Here is a 16,103-nt window from a genome sequence, read left to right on the forward strand (position 1 = left end):
CAGCTCCCACCAGTTTTTCTTTTTCATTCTCTGTAAAACCTAGAGATGGTTTTATGGGAAAATCCCATTTAAACAACATTTTCTGAAATACTCAGACCAGCCTGTTTGGCACCAACAACCATACCATGTTCAAAGTCAGTTAAATCTATTAGCAAAACTCAGGTTCAAACGTTAAAAAAGCATCACCAAACATTTCAGGGAAGTTTATAAATGAGCCGTGAAGTATGGAATAAGGTAAGAAATGAAGATAAGATGGAAAACAAGGTGCTAGTAGTTTAAAATCTGCTCAAAACTGACTTCATATAGTACAAACAAACACACTGTAAGGTGTGTTTCCCTTTCCTATGTTTTGTTTCATACATACTTTCATACAAACTAAAATGAAAACACACAAAATGGTGTTTTGTTCCCTTGCATGAATGACTGAATGAATGAATAAATTAAAAAGCAAAGAAACCAATGCACACATTTAAATAGAAAAACAGTACATTTAGATTAGTTTAATATGTGAGGAGTGTCCTGACATTTCAAGTGGCCTGTAGCTGAACTTGTGCTTTGCTTTCCTTACACCTTCAGTAATTTTGGAAAATTAAACTTATGCTCAGTACATGAGCCCAAAGTTTCTCCAAGCCTCCAGTGCTCCAATACAGTTTGCACATCTGTCCAGCTTCATCCTTGTCTTTGCAGTTGGCTGTTGTGTTTTTTTTATATATATATAATACAAGGCATTTTAAAATGAATGAGTTGCAAATACTCGAGCAAATCTACAATATTTGTTTTTTTACCTTCAGAAATATCAGAATAAAAACACCCAGGACACAACACCAAATGATCAGATAGCTGTGATATTTCTAATATAGACTGAAAATAATAAACTGCAAATATCAGTGATAACTGATGCAGGTGTAACAATGCAGCCAGTCGTATACATGTTATTTTAAATGGGTGGTTTAGAAGCAGGATAGGTGCTCTATATCACATTTTGTTCATTGGTGCAGATTAACTTCATTTCATTTCATTTATTTATTTAAAAGGGACAATGTAATTTAACATAGTCACAATGTAAAGCATAAACTGATGTAAATAGCAGTAGTTCCTCATAACATTGTCATCTGATTTGGTTTTCCAGGTGGGAATACAAAGCTGTAAGAAACTGACTTCATGTCATATACAGTGTTTTCTGGCATATTTACTGTAATCAGATTAATACCACGTGCAACCCACAGCGCAGTGACAGCAGCCCTCATTGGCCACCTGTTGCCATGTTAACTCTATAAAGCTCTGTCTGCCTGTGATCTGCAGCCACAGCATGCTGCTGAGAGGCTGCACAGGCAGCACAGTGTCAGAAGTCCCTGTTCTTCAGACCGGACTGTCCAGATGGAGCACCACCTGTCATCTCAACCCTTGTTGACGCGGTGGTAAATCCAATGGCCGGTAAGAACTACTTTTAGTACTTTTAGACTTCAATGGCTAAAAAGTTCATTATTTAAATTAAGGTGCGAGGATTATAAAACATAAACTAAACTTGTTAAAACTCATAAAATATAGGTTTGAAAAAATTGAAAGAAAGAAGTAACACTGCTAAGTCTGCTAAAGTAACATTAAATGATTGTTCCTGTTTGTATCTTTGCTAATGACCACCTAAAATATCCCTGGCTATTATTCATCAAGCACATTTGTGTGTTTTGATACAACATTTATCATTTATATTATGTATAAGAACATCATATCCTTTTTTTCCTGTGAAAGATCAGACTCTTCTCCCCTGCTACCTTTTCAACATAACTTTTGTTAATAAAATATTAAAGCATTTAAGGTAAAACGTTAAAATAGTTTATGTTCATTTTGCAACGAATTTCCTGTTCTTGACATTGCCTTCCCTTCACAGTTATACAATAGGGTGCACCAGGCTCAAATTCTTAGCTCATTATCTATCAGTCAATCACACAGCAGCAACTCAGTGGATTTAGGTATGTTCACATGGTGAAAGGTGATTTAACTGTTCTACTGGGGAGTTTCTGCATAATCGTCTCTAGGATTTACACAGAATGGTTCAAAAGGAGCAGAAGAGGACCACATAAGGAGACATTCCTGACAGCTAAGACTAGAAAATTGAGCTGTTTCACAGGGTTCTCCAAAGTGGACGACAGAAAAACTAGAAACATGTTGACTGATATGATGAGTCTTGGTGTAAACAGCATGGAAGCAGAGATCCATCCTGAATGACAACGTCTCAAATGACCTCCACAGTCACCAGATCTCAATCCAATAGAGCACCTTTGGGATGTGATGGAACAGGAGTCACATTGTACATGTGCAGCTCACAAATCTGCAACAACTGTGTGATGCTGTCATGTTAATATGGACCAAATATGGACTACTTTCCACATCTTCTCGAGTTCTTCTCTCAGCCCTTGATATTTCTCCAGCTTCTCGTGTTCCTTCTTCCTGATGTAGCTATCACTTGGTACAGCTACAGCTATCACTATGGCCACCTTCCTCTGCTTGTCCACAACTACTATGTCTGCTGGAAGTCCCACAGGATCTTAGGTCATTCATTCTTGACAAGCCTAAGCGGTGTGTCCCTGACATACTCATGGATGTTTCTTGGCTCATCCTGGACAGGTTCTGAGACTCACTAGTCCTCAGGCTTCTTTCCACTAAGCGTGCAGTCGCAGGGTGTTGGATTTGGGTTGAAATCCTCCGTGCATGGTAAGGAGCTTCCTTGTGGTCCTGAGGCAGGTTATTTGCTCGTTGGGGATTTTTGGGGATCAGGACTGCCTCTTGTTTGTTAGTAGCTGATTCATTTATGCTGCCAGATGCTTACCAAATTAGCTTCTTCAGCCTGTAGGCGTGAATCATGTCAGGGCCTGGTGCTGTCCAACTCTTCATACTAGCTCACCTGGAATTAATTCATGTCAATCAGTGGAGGGTATTTATGGCCAGCCTCACCATCATCTCACTGCCAGTTCGTCTACTCACCTAAGTTGGTAACAGGTTCTCCCTCCTTGCTCGCGTTATAAATTATTGTCTATTTACCTAATCTTCTATGTTCCCTAGCTCCACATCACAACTGACTCACCTCTTGGGTACTGGACTCCATTCCTACAGGACTCCCCAGGACAAGCGTCCCCAGGACGCTTATCACACTCATCTGTCTGCCCTCCTGTCACCAGTACTCACGTGGATTCTGGAAAACACAGGCCAGCCCATCTCAGTTATCCCTAGCCAGCTGCCTGGAACTCTGTCTCCCCCTCCAAGCCTAGCCTTCATCCGCCAAAGTAAACCACACTGTCGGCATTTTGACAATCATCCCCGGCCATATTGTTGCACCCACTAACTCCATTCTCTCTCTCCTCAGTGTGACCCCCGTGACCACCACGCCACGTGTCTCCCATTGTATAGCACCCCTCTTGTCGTCATGTTGAACGTCATGCCAAGTATTGTGTTGTATGTTTAGTCAAGCCAAGTTTCTAGCTTTGGTCAAGTATAGTATTGAGTGTTGCTTTCACCACAAGTTTCTAATTCTTGTACACCACATTGAATAATACCTTGTGCCTTAGTTAAATAAAGCCTTTGCTTTGAGAACTTTGAACCACCTCTGCACGTCTGTCTTTCACTTGAGTTCAGTTTTGTACAGGCCCTCGGGCCCCCTTGACAGTATCGCTCACGTAGCTTTTGTAACCAGTTTCCAGATTCAGGTTAGCCACTCTTGCACTCAGTGCTCTGCCACACTTGGGGCTTGGTACCCAATCTCAGATGGGGGTGATAATATCTCCCCTATCTAAAACCTGGGGTTGAATATTTACGTCTTAGTTATCCTAAGATGCATTTGCTGTCATCACAGTAAATAGATAAACCTTTCCATTATCTTTTCATATTTGTGCAGCTGTACAAGCTTCTAGCCAGTCACCTGCCCTAGTGATACTATAGTGAGGGAACCTCAAATGATTCTGTTATTAAAATTATTCTGTGCATCTACACATTGATTCTGACAGCAATCAAACATGTTCCAGTGTTCGAAAACAATCAGCCTACAGCTGTGAGCAGCAGCCACTAAGCCATTCTTCAAAGGATGGAAGAAACTTTTGGCTTACAAATGCTCTCAGAGAAAAGTCATTGTTCATTTGAAAAATCAGATGTTGCTCAAACGGTGTTTTTTCTTTTTTAATTTTCATGATAAGTCACCTGAAAGGGAGCCCCAAGTGTGCTATTGCATCTCTTATCATGGTATTTTGTGCTGTGTTTGACAAATGGTGACAATGACTTACTCCATTCTGATTTCAGACAGCATGGCTTTAAACAGCACAGACGACTTTCCCTGAAGCTGAGTGTTTCAGTGTGGCACACACCTTCGTTGTTCTCCGTGCGATAACAGCATGCCTCCATTTACATGGGCTGTTCACAACCTGCTGTGCAGGTGTCTCAGCATCCCCATCTCTGTGTGGTTCACTCTCCTGTGTCTCTTTATCATTGTGCCAGCTGTACTCGGAGGCTGTTTTAGTATCCGCAACTTGTATTTGAGGACACTTCTCAAGATATTTGAGGTGAGCTTGGTTTAGGTGCCTAATATCACTTAAAAGGTACAAAATCAAAATCCTTTAAGTTCATATGTGTTTCATTCAAAGACTTGCTAAATTATAAAATCTGAATTACTTAATGATTATTTATTATAACCCCTGAGTTTTTAGCAAAGTACATTTAATCATGTTGATTTGAAAATGCATTACAACAACAAAAGGCGCAAAGAGCATGGATGCCTTTGTTCTTGAGGCTCAGAGGGACTGTTAGAAGCACAGGGGATGTTGCTGCTGCTTCTTCAGGGAGTAAGGCTTAGTGACTCCACCCTAAGAAGAAGCAAGCATTTAGCCATGTGATTAAATTCTACTACTCAGGAGAAATGTAATCGTAATTAAAGCTTAAGGAACATGCACAAGGATTGCAACTGTTTTTTGTTTTTTTTGGTTTACGGGCTGGAGGATCAGGTCACAACATGGTTACCCTGCTTGGATGTACAGTGATGTTTTATGTGCAGTACATGCCATTATGATACTGTGACGATGATATAGTGTTTTTTTAAATGTCTTCTCTGGTGCAAACATCATGTTCCTCAAAATTGTTTTGTTTTTTTAAAACAGTTTTTTAAATTTTTGGAAAAAGGTTGGATTGGAGGTAAATTGGATCACAATATCAGAACTGTTTCTCGAGTTTCTATGCTTTGTTTTCTTAGCTGCAGGCTTCTGAGGCAAACTTGGTTTCCCATCCTTTTCCTCAGCAGAGCTTTAGTCTCCAGGGAGCATCTTGCCCAGTTTCATTACTTTGATCATATTTTTGTCTGTGCTTTCCATTTTCTCTTTGAATCTGTGAACTTGAAGGTATTTTGGAGCCCTATAAGGGTTGTTACTGCTTATCTAATGCCACAAGAACAACCTTTGAGAGCTCAAATAGAATAGAAAAGCCCTATATAAGAATCAGTCCATTCACAGCTGCTTGTCAACAGAAGAATGAATTGTTCAGCCTTTTTTTATATATACTTGTTTTTTTGTTTTTGTTTTTTGTCCTAAATTAGTGGGCAACCTTACGAATGGAAATGAGAGCAAAAGAAAAAAATCAGCAACTCTACAAAACATATACAAATGGTAAACCTTTTTTTCATATATTGATTGGTGTTATGATTCTGGGACGTTTATCTCAGTAATTTTGAAGTCTTTTTTTTTTTACTATTTAGTTTTCCTTATGTAATCTGGTTTTCTTGGTTGTCTTTGGGTTTTTATATTCATGTATCTTTTCCCTGCAGTACATTAGTTCTGTCCTTGGTCATAGTTTTGTATATTATATTTTCCTTACTGTTCTGCCCTTTTGTGTCAAATCTCCATCGGTCATGTTTACCCTTGTTTGGATATTTCCTGTTTATTTGGGTAACCAGTGTCTTCTGTGTTTTGGTAATTAATTTACTTGTCTAGTTTCCCATAATTAGTTTGAGCTGTGCTCCCCTCCTGTCACTGTCTGCCTCAGTTACCTTGTGTATTTATTGGTGTATTTATTGTAATTGCGTCTCCCCTCGTCCTTTGTGGGGGAGTCCCACTAGCTGTGCGGTCCTTAGTCCCAGTCCTTTTTCCTTGTGAATTTTGTCACCTATTTCTGAACTGCCTGTTACTTATTCTTTTATTGGTTTAAATGCTCAGGTTTAAACTGAACCTTTATCTACTGCATCCTGTATTTGGATACTCCACAACACCTCACACAGCTGAACCTGACAGTCAGTCATAAATGTTTATTTGACTTGTATGAGTTTTAAACAATGAAATCATTCATTTTTCTCTGCACGCTCTCTGCAGGTATCATAGCCAAAGAATCACCGGCATCTTTGCAGCAGGAGATCCAGGGTTCTGCCAGCTGTCTGTGCTCAGATCATGAGTTTGATATGGCTGATATCTTCTACTTTTGCCGAAGGGGCGTGGAGAGCATAGTAGATGATGAAGTGACCAAGCGATTTTCAGCCCAGGAACTTGAGACCTGGAATCTGCTGACTCGGAGCAACTACAACTTCCATCACATAAATATGAGACTTACACTCCTGTGGGGGCTGGGACTTCTCACCCGCTATGGCATCCTGCTGCCTCTCAGGTATGACTTGTGTCATTATAAGAACTGTGATTGGCTGGGTGACTGCTGAGGAAACTATTTGTTCTTTTTTCTGCAGGGTTACTCTTGCAGTCACTGGCATTAGTCTCTTCCTATTCCTGACCACCTTAGTGGGGTTTTTACCAAACGCAGCGTAAGTTTGCACAACACCTAAAGTCTGAATTGATGTCTCCAGTGTTGGGAGCACCAGCCTGAAGAGATATAAAGTGACTCTGTGGCTACATGCTGTATGTCTTCAGGTTAAGATCCTACCTCAGTGAGAAGGTTCACATGATGGGCTATCGCATGTGTGTAAGCTCTCTCACGGCAATCATCACCTATCATGACAGGTACAGTGAAAAAAAACAAACAAACATCAGCCTTATTCAAACCCATGGCAGCATCACGTTGTCTGACAGGAAAACAGTTTTAACGTAATGTCTCGATTTAAGATATCCTAGTGACTTAATTGGGTGACTTTTTAACAACAAACATGGCAGATTTTCACTATTTTGTACTGTGTCTATGTGTCTTATCTGCAGAGAAAACAAACCAAAGAATGGTGGTATATGTGTGGCCAATCACACGACACCCATTGACGTGATAATCTTGGCCTGTGATCGCTGCTACTCTTTGGTACAACATTTTGTTTCTCTGAGTTTGTGTAATACATCAGCATATATCAGAGTATTTAAGATGAGCAGAGTTTTTGGTTTTGAACTTGGCTCTCAGGTTGGACAGATGCATCGTGGGTTGCTGGGGATGATCCAAAGAGGAATGGTCAAATCCTCCCCGCACATCTGGTTTGACAGATCAGAAGTCAAAGACAGACACCTAGTGGCCAAGAGGTAAAATTGCATCGTCTTTAGATATATAAATCCACTTTCCTCATGAGAGACAAAAAGTAAATCAGTGTGGGTGACCCGGGATATGAAGGATCAAAACTGCCAAAAGAACATATAAAGAAAGAAAGCAATCACTCCTTGAATAAATGAGTGATTGCTAATAATATTAAGTTAATATTAAAATTAACTTTGAAGACAAATAGGAGAATTCATTAATTTACTAAATATATCATATATTGCTATTTATGTTCAGATTTGTTTTCATATTTAATTTATTTTGTAATTTTTGATGTTATTTTTTCATGTTTACATTTATATCTTTACTATTTCCCATCATTTTAGACTCCGTTTATTGACTGACTTTATGTAAAGTGTGCTTTTCTTTGCAGATTCATTCATGCATTTTTTAGTTTTAATTTCTGCTTCAGTATGCAAATAAGTGTGCTGTCTTTGGCTGCTCCCTGTTCTTCAAGAGGTCACCACAACAGATTGGTCCTCATATTTGACTGAGCTTAGATTTCACACCCAGTGCCCTCGCCGACTAAATGGGCTTGGGAACTGCACTGGAGTTGTGTTCTTGTGTTTCATCAGGAGGATTCCTTTTTTGGGGGATGTAACCACTTAGGATGTTAATTTGGTTAGGAACAGATAGGAGGCATGGCTGGATAAATACAATACTGTGCAAAAGTCTTGATCCACTGGTATTTTTAAAAATATTTTTCAAGGAAAATGGGAAATAGGTGCAGCGATTTATTGAAAACATACATGACAATACAGCACATAAGAAAAAACTCTGTTTGTCAGCTTTGTTTTCATTTATTTAAGTAGTCTTCACGAACAGTTTTCCAGGCGTCTTAAAGCACATTCAAAGCTCTTCTTTGGATGTTGGCTGTGTTTTGTTGCTTCACGTGGGTTCAATAATGTTGAGGCCTGGGGTCTGGGAAGGCCAGTGCATCACTGATAGTATTGCATTGTGTTTTTGTTTTTAATCAGGTGCTGTTCTGGATTGGCAGTGTGTTTGGGATCATTGTCATGCAAAACAATGAAGTTAGTCAGATACTTTCCAGATTGTATTGCATGGTTTATTTAAAGCTGAAGCTACTTTCCTACTTTCATAATTTTGTTGATTTTGACAAGCTCATCAACAGCACTGGCTTAAATGCAGCCACAAAGCATGAAAGAGCCTCCACCGTGCTTACAGCTGGCTGTAGATGCTCACTGTTGTTCCTCTCTTCTGAACTTAAGATAAGATAAGATAAGATAACCTTTATTAGTCCCACACGTGGGAAATTTGTTTTGTCACAGCAGGAAGTGGACAGTGCAAAAGTTATGAAGGACACTTAGAATAAAATAAAATAAGAATAAATACAGTACACAACTGTACAGAATAGAATAAAAATAGAATACTATATACAGTAGAATAAAATAGAATAAAATATACAATAGGATAAAAATAGAATACAAATGCTATATACAACAGAGTGAAAAATACAACGGTGCCAGAAAGATTATTGCACATTTGTGTTATTGCACATTTGTGGATGTGTGTGTATGATCAGTTAAAGTCTTTGTTGTGGAGTCTGACAGCAGTGGGGAGGAAAGACCTGCGAAATCTCTCCGTCCCACACCGTGGGTGCCGCAGTCTCCCACTGAAGGAGCTGCTCAGTGCTGTCACAGTCTCATGCATGGGGTGGGAGATGTTGTCCAGCAGGGATGACAGCTTAGCCGCCATTCTCCTGTCACTCACAACCTCCACTGGGTCCAGAGGGCATCCTAGAACAGAGCTGGCCCTTCGGATCAGCCTGTTCAGTCTCTTCCTGTCCCCAGCAGAGATGCTGCCACCCCAGCAGACCACACCATAAAAGATGGCTGAGGCCACCACAGAGTCATAGAAGGTCTTCAGGAGTGGGCCCTCCACTCCAAACGACCTGAGTCTCCGCAGCAGGTACAGCCTGCTCTGCCCTTTCCTGTAGAGGGCGTCTGAGTTATGAGTCCAGTCCAGTTTGTTGTTCAGATGAACACCAAGGTACCTGTAGCTGTCCACAGTCTCAATGTCCATACCTTGGATGTTCAGTGGTTGCAGTGGAGGATGTTTGTGCCTGCGGAAGTCTACCACCAGCTCCTTTGTTTTACTGGCATTTATCTGGAGATAGTTCAGTTGGCACCAGTCCACAAAGTCCTGAGTCAGTCCTCTGTACTCCTTGTCATCCCCATCAGTGATGAGGCCGACTATAGCAGAGTCATCAGAGAACTTCTGCAGGAAGCACTGGGTGGAGTTGTGGGAGAAGTCTGCAGTGTAGATGGTGAAGAGGAACGGAGCCAGAACCGTTCCCTGTGGGGCCCCCGTACTGCAGACGACCCTGTCCGACACACAGCCCTGAGTCCTCACATACTGTGGTCGGTCGGTGAGGTAGTCCAAAATCCAGGTAGTGAGGTGATGGTCCACTCCAGAGTTCTCCAGCTTGTCCTTCAGAACCGAGGGAAGAATAGTGTTGAAGGCACTGGAGAAATCAAAGAACATGATTCTCACAGTGCTTCCAGCGGTCTCCAGGTGAGCGAGGGAGCGATGTAGGAGGTGAATGACGGCATCATCCGCTCCAATGCCAGGCTGGTAGGCAAACTGAAGTGGGTCCAGTGATGAGCTCACAAGGCGCCGAAGCTGAGCCAGGACCAGCCGCTCCAGGGTCTTCATCAGGTGGGATGTCAGAGCCACCGGCCTGTAGCTGTTGAGGTCCTTGGGGCGTGAAGTCTTTGGCACTGGTACAACACAGGAGGTTTTCCAGAGCTGTGGGACTCTTCCCAGCCTCAGGCTCAGGTTGAAGAGGTGCTCCATCACACCACACAGTTGGTCCGCGCAGGACCTGACGACCCTCGAGCTGATGCCATCTGGACCCGCTGCCTTCTTGCCATTAATCCTCCTCAGTTCCCTCCTAACCTGGGTGGTTGAGAGAGACAGGCTGGAGCCTTGTGTTGATTGTGTATTGGATGCTGTTGTTGGGGGTGGGGAGGAGTGAGCAGGGTGAATAGAGGAGGTGTGAAGTGTCTGAGGTGTCAGAGGTGGAACAGGAGCAGTGGGGGTGGTTGAGTCTGCAGCCGATGTTGGAGACTGCCTCATGGCTGAATCAAATCTGTTGAAGAAATGATTCAGTTCATTTGCCCACCTCACATCCCTCCCAGGCAGAGAGTTCTGATGTTTGTGGCCCGAGATGGTTCTAAGGCCTCTCCAGACTTCACCAACGTTATTTTGCTGAAGCTGGTTCTCCATCTTCTGCCTGTAGCTATCCTTCCCATTCCTTATCAGTCCCCTCAACTCTCTCTGCACCCTTTTCAACTCCTCTTTGTCTTTGGATTTGAAGGCCCTCCTCTTCTGCTTGAGGACAGCTTTAATTTCTGGGGTAATCCAAGGTTTGTTGTTGGAGAAACACCGTACAGTCCTGGTAGGTACGGTGTTATCCACACAGAAATTAATATAGTCAGTAATGCATGTAGTAAGGCTGTCGATGTCCTCTCCGTGGTCGTCACAGATCACCTCCCACACAGTCGACTCAAAACAATCCTTAAGAGCCTCCTCGCTCTCCTGCGACCATCTCTGTACTGTGCGGGTGGCTGGTGGCTCCCTGCGCACTAAGGGCTCATACACAGGGACAAGGTGCACCAGGTTGTGATCAGATCTGCCCAGGGGAGGGAGAGGTGATGAACTGTATGCCTCTTCAGGATTGGCATACAGTAAGTCCAGTGTTTTATTGTCTCTGGTTGGGCAGGTCACATACTGGGTGAAGGTGGGCAGTGTGGAGTCCAGTGAGGCATGATTGAAGTCCCCTGATATTATGAGGAGGGCTCTCGGAGATTGTGTTTGCAGTCTGCTGACCACTGAGTGGAGAGTGTCACAGGCTGCATCCGCGTTGGCCGAGGGGGGGACATACGCTGTTATCGCGATAACATGCGAGAATTCCCGGGGCAGGTAGTACGGACGCATGCTAACGGCTAACAGCTCAATGTCTCTGCTGCAGAGTTGTTCTTTTACAGTGATGTGCCCAGGGTTACACCATCTGTCATTCACAAACACTGCCAGTCCCCCTCCTTTCCTCTTACCGCTGTCTCTTGTCCTGTCCGCTCGAAGCAGCTGGAATCCCGGTAGTGTCACACTCGTGTCCGGAGTTAGCAGTGTTAGCCACGACTCCGTTAGCATCATGATGCTACATTGCCGGTACTCCCTCTGTGACCAGGTTAGCGACGTGAGCTCATCCAATTTATTGTGCAAAGACCGTACATTTCCAATAATTACAGAAGGAAGAGATGGTCGATAACGTCTCCTTCTCGGGCGACGGCGCACCTTCCCAGCACGACTCCCCCGTCTTTTCCTCCTCAGCTCGCTGGGAATGTCGGGTCTGTCCGCCGGCAGTACTGCTGTGGGACGCAGCGCTAACAGCTGATCCTTACTGTAAACAAAGGATCCCTGCTCTGGGTCCCCACACACGGGTGAAAAAAGTAGAAAAAAACTAAGAAAAACGGCCAGAACTAGCACAAAACGGTAGAACATGGTTGCAGAGTCTAATTACTAATACGTTAGTTATAGAAAAATTACAAGAAGAAAAGATAAGAAAGAAAGAAACTCGGAATGAGCAGAGCTGCTGTAACAGGCTGCCGCACACGGGGGGCGCCGGAAGAGTTGACATTATTATTATTATTACATTATTTGTACACAGTGGCAAAGATTTTAACCACAAGCTTCAAACTTGAATTCATCACTCCATAAAAGACACGTCTCCACTGATTTTCATTTCAGTTCTTGTGTATTTTGGCATATCTCAGCCTTTTCTCCCTGTTTCCCTTTCTGAAGACTGGCTTCTTGACAGCCATCCTTCCACTGAGACCATTTCTGATGAGGCTTCAGTGAACAGTAGCTGGATCAGCTGAAGGGCCAGATGCATCTCACATGTTCTGTGTCAGATCTTTGCTGATTTTTTTTCCTATATCTTAAGGACATTAATTTCAGATACTGTTCATCTACTTTGGATAGCTTTTTAGGTCTGCCATTTCTTCTCTTTTCCTCAAACTTTTTAACGACATGCTTCACATCTACATTCTGTGTAGACACAACATTGGTTCGTCTATTGCGTTAGGTGTGTTTTTTATGCTTAAATGATCCACAGGGCATTATTAAGTGGCTTAAAAAAACATTATTGTGAAAATAGTCAGGGACAAGAACCTGACTCAGAATGAGTGAAAAGGCAGCCAACGTGCAAAAGAAAAATTTCGGAAGATCTTCAGAAAGCCTGGAAAACTATTGCATAAGAGCACTTGAAGAAACTACAAGAAAGTCTAGAAGCTTGGAAGCAAAGCATAAAGCATAAATGAGGGGTGACTCAAGACCTTTGTACAGTAGATGCAATAAGATGGTCTATATAGTAATGTGTGTGTGTTTGCATATGCATGTATGCATCATATCACAGCCAAAATACTGTGTGTCAGGCATTTACCACTGCATGATTCCCACTGTGAGTTTCACTAAATTTGGTTCACATGATTAAAAGTGAAGTATTCAGCAGTCAGTGTAATACATTGGTTTCGGCTATTTGTATAATTGCAGTAGGTAAGACTAGATTTAAAGTGGTTAGATTTCAATACAAATATTTTAATCTGTTTGTTCTGGTTTTTCATTTCAGGCTTAGTGATCATGTGGCTGATAAAACCAAACAGCCCATCCTCATCTTCCCTGAGGGTGCGTATCATAATGGGTGTAATTTAAGCAGAAAGCAGCCGAAACAGCCTCGTTAGTATTGTTAAGATCCTCACACTGTGTAATTTTCAGGTACTTGTATTAACAACACATCAGTGATGATGTTCAAAAAGGGCAGCTTTGAAATTGGCTGCACTATTTATCCCGTTGCCATTAAGGTAGGAGCTTCAGTCCATTTCCTCCTATCTCCTCATACTGCTCTTACTCACTGCTGACGGGCCGTTTATGGTCATCTTGCAGTATGACCCTCGCTTCGGTGATGCTTTCTGGAACAGCAGTAAGTGTGGCCTGGTGCGGTATCTTCTCAGTATGATGAGCAGCTGGGCCATCGTATGCAGCGTTTGGTACCTGCCACCTATGGACAGAGAGGTAAAACCCTGCCTTAAAACTTCGGAGAACAATATTATCTGCCTGAGAAAGTTAGTGACTTTTAGATCATATAATGTTTAATTCATCTTTTTAAGAGCCCGATTTTTCTTATTGTTCATATGCAGGAAGGAGAGGATGCAGTACAGTTTGCCAATAGAGTGAAAGCCGCCATAGCTGCTCGAGGCGGATTAGTGGATCTTATCTGGTGAGACACATTTATATTTATATATAATTTATATTTCTGAACAATGACGTGTTCATTGTTGGAAAAGGGAAATGTGAACAGTGGTGTAACTGGGACTTAGAAACTGTGCAGTGTTATAGTTGCCCAATTTTACTTATTTCCTTCAAGCTTTACGGAAGAATTAACAAATGCTGACTTTGCACTTGTAACCGCTGTCGATTCAATGAGTAATAGCCCTCAATGTATGTATCCATGTTCTCTCAGGGATGGTGGACTGAAACGAGCCAAAGTGAACAATGCTTTTAAAGAAGAGCTGCAGAAACTTTACAGCAAAGTTCTTGTAGGTGACCATGAAGACCAAAGTGAAAGGATGGAAACCCAGATAAAAAAAAGATTCAACCACAAGACAATGAGGACACAGTGAATGTATGTTATCACTGCAGAGTTTTACTTCTTAAAGAACATTTTACATAAGGTGAATGTAAAGTACCACAAGCAGCAATTTGTACACTTAATATGTGCTTTGTTGGGTACAACTTTCTAGTACTGGGCTGGACCCTCTTTCGCTGTGGTCCAAAATGTGCCAAGAAAATATTCCCCACACTGTTACACCATCACCATCAGCCTGAACCGCTGGTAAAACGCAATATGGATCCATGCTTTGATATTGTTTACACCAAATTACAACCCTGCCATCAGCAGAAATCGAGACTCATCAAACAGGCAATGTTTTTCCAATCTTCTGTTTTCCAATTTTGCTGTGCACTCAGGGACGCTCTTCTCCGTACCTTTGTTGTGATGTGTGATTGTTTAACTTCAAAGGCCATTCTTTTTTGACCTCTGGCATCACCAAAGCATTTTTACCCAGAGAACTGCTGCTCACTGGATATTTTTTGTTTTTGGACCATTCTCTGCAAACCCTGAGATGGTTTAGCAGTAAATCCTAGCAGATCATAAGCTTCTGAAATATTCGGACTAGCCCATCTGGCACCAACAACCATGCCACAATCAGAGTCACTTAAATTGTCTTCCTTCCTCATTGTGACACTCATTTCAAACTTCAGCAGATCTTGTACATAGACCATGTACATACTACTAAATGCATAGGCTTGTTGCCCTGTGACTAGATGATTAGATATTTGCTGTAACAATGAGTTACACTGTTATTTCTACCAGGCTGTAGACCAAAGAAAATGATTTTATGCATCTATCTATATTGCTTTGTATCCAAGGTCAGTCTAAATGTATTTAAAGTTGTACTTTATTAACTTTTCTCTTCTTTAACTGTTTGCCTTTAGGCCAAAACCTGAACATCTCTGCAACCGTTTCGTGGACACGTGAGCTTGTTGTTGTAGTATCTGATTAAAACATTCTCCTCTGACTGCAACAAGTGTTTACTACTAAAGCTGTTACATCACAGCCAGACACTTTGGCAGTGCTAGCTCATGTGCGTCACAGTACTAATTGGCTCAAGTGTCTATATGTGACTTTGATCTTTGCTGAATTTTGTCCATGAAAAGGAAAGCGAGATCACACTTTTTCAGGGCTGCTCCACCGTTTAAGCCTTAATAATGAAGAGCTTCAGTTTACTTGTCCTTGACTATTACAGCAGACTTTCCTCTACAAAGTAAATAAGCCACATTTTGCTTTAAAGTTTGTTCCCTTCCTCAAACAGCAGGAGTCAGTATTTGAGCAGCAATTTGTGACATGGCAATTCATTTACCTTCATCAACAAACATCTAAATTGCTCTATGGACTCGTTTAGATAGCAGTGACAAAATAACAAACAAACATACATTTACCGTGCCTATGCAAGCGTATTCAAGGTCATATGTATAGAGGAAAAAGCATGCAAGGAACCAGCTCTGAAACTGGGGGAAAACAGACCTGAGAAATATCATCTCACATTCGTGGTTTTTCGGAGACTTACAACCTTGATCTGTAGGTTTGATGTAATCCATGAAGACACTGGCACTTCAATTTAATTACAATTCAGCAGAGCTGAAGGTGACACTGAATCCAACCAAATGAACCCTGTCATATGTGGCTTGTCGGGTATCCCATCCCCTCTCCAACTGACAGAATCATTAGAGCAGAGGTATCAGATTTTAGACATTAGTGGCATAGCTGCTAAGGAAGGAGGATTTTTTTTAGTTTTAAATTATGACACAATTTGGAGCTAGTCTAGAAATACAAACATATAGAGCCAGATTATTATTTAAATGCATGCACCGTAAATACATCGAGGAATAATAAAATCTTTTACATTCAGTCCTGGTGTTATTTGGGCTCATTCGGTATGCGATGACGCTGATGCAGTCTGACAGGTACAAACAAGCAT

The 16,103-nt window shown here is 41.9% G+C and overlaps 1 protein-coding gene across 8 annotated transcripts; it reads left to right on the forward strand.

The window, feature by feature from the left end:
- Positions 1 to 1,281: 1,281 nt before the first annotated feature.
- Positions 1,282 to 16,099, forward strand: LOC134630863 (glycerol-3-phosphate acyltransferase 4-like). 8 transcript variants are annotated; one of them, XR_010094317.1, is made up of 15 exons: positions 1,282 to 1,434; positions 3,061 to 3,281; positions 4,288 to 4,547; positions 5,570 to 5,639; positions 6,339 to 6,627; positions 6,704 to 6,778; positions 6,885 to 6,974; positions 7,167 to 7,260; positions 7,357 to 7,472; positions 13,136 to 13,191; positions 13,282 to 13,367; positions 13,450 to 13,578; positions 13,704 to 13,783; positions 14,027 to 14,237; positions 15,061 to 16,099. XR_010094317.1 is itself a non-coding variant. In XM_063478611.1 (15 exons), exons 3-14 carry the CDS (start codon positions 4,380 to 4,382, stop codon positions 14,184 to 14,186), a joined length of 1,413 nt encoding a protein of 470 aa, XP_063334681.1. In that variant the 5' UTR covers positions 1,282 to 1,434; positions 3,061 to 3,281; positions 4,288 to 4,379; the 3' UTR covers positions 14,187 to 14,188; positions 14,307 to 16,099. The 8 variants fall into 8 exon arrangements, 7 of the variants coding, with proteins under 7 accessions (XP_063334681.1, XP_063334682.1, XP_063334676.1 ...); XM_063478611.1 differs by having other exon boundaries at positions 14,027 to 14,188; positions 14,307 to 16,099; XM_063478612.1 differs by having other exon boundaries at positions 14,027 to 14,188.
- The last annotated feature ends 4 nt before the right edge of the window (positions 16,100 to 16,103 follow it).

The sequence above is a fragment of the Pelmatolapia mariae genome, linkage group LG7 (assembly GCF_036321145.2).
Source record: "Pelmatolapia mariae isolate MD_Pm_ZW linkage group LG7, Pm_UMD_F_2, whole genome shotgun sequence".
In the NCBI taxonomy this organism is placed as follows: domain Eukaryota; kingdom Metazoa; phylum Chordata; class Actinopteri; order Cichliformes; family Cichlidae; genus Pelmatolapia; species Pelmatolapia mariae.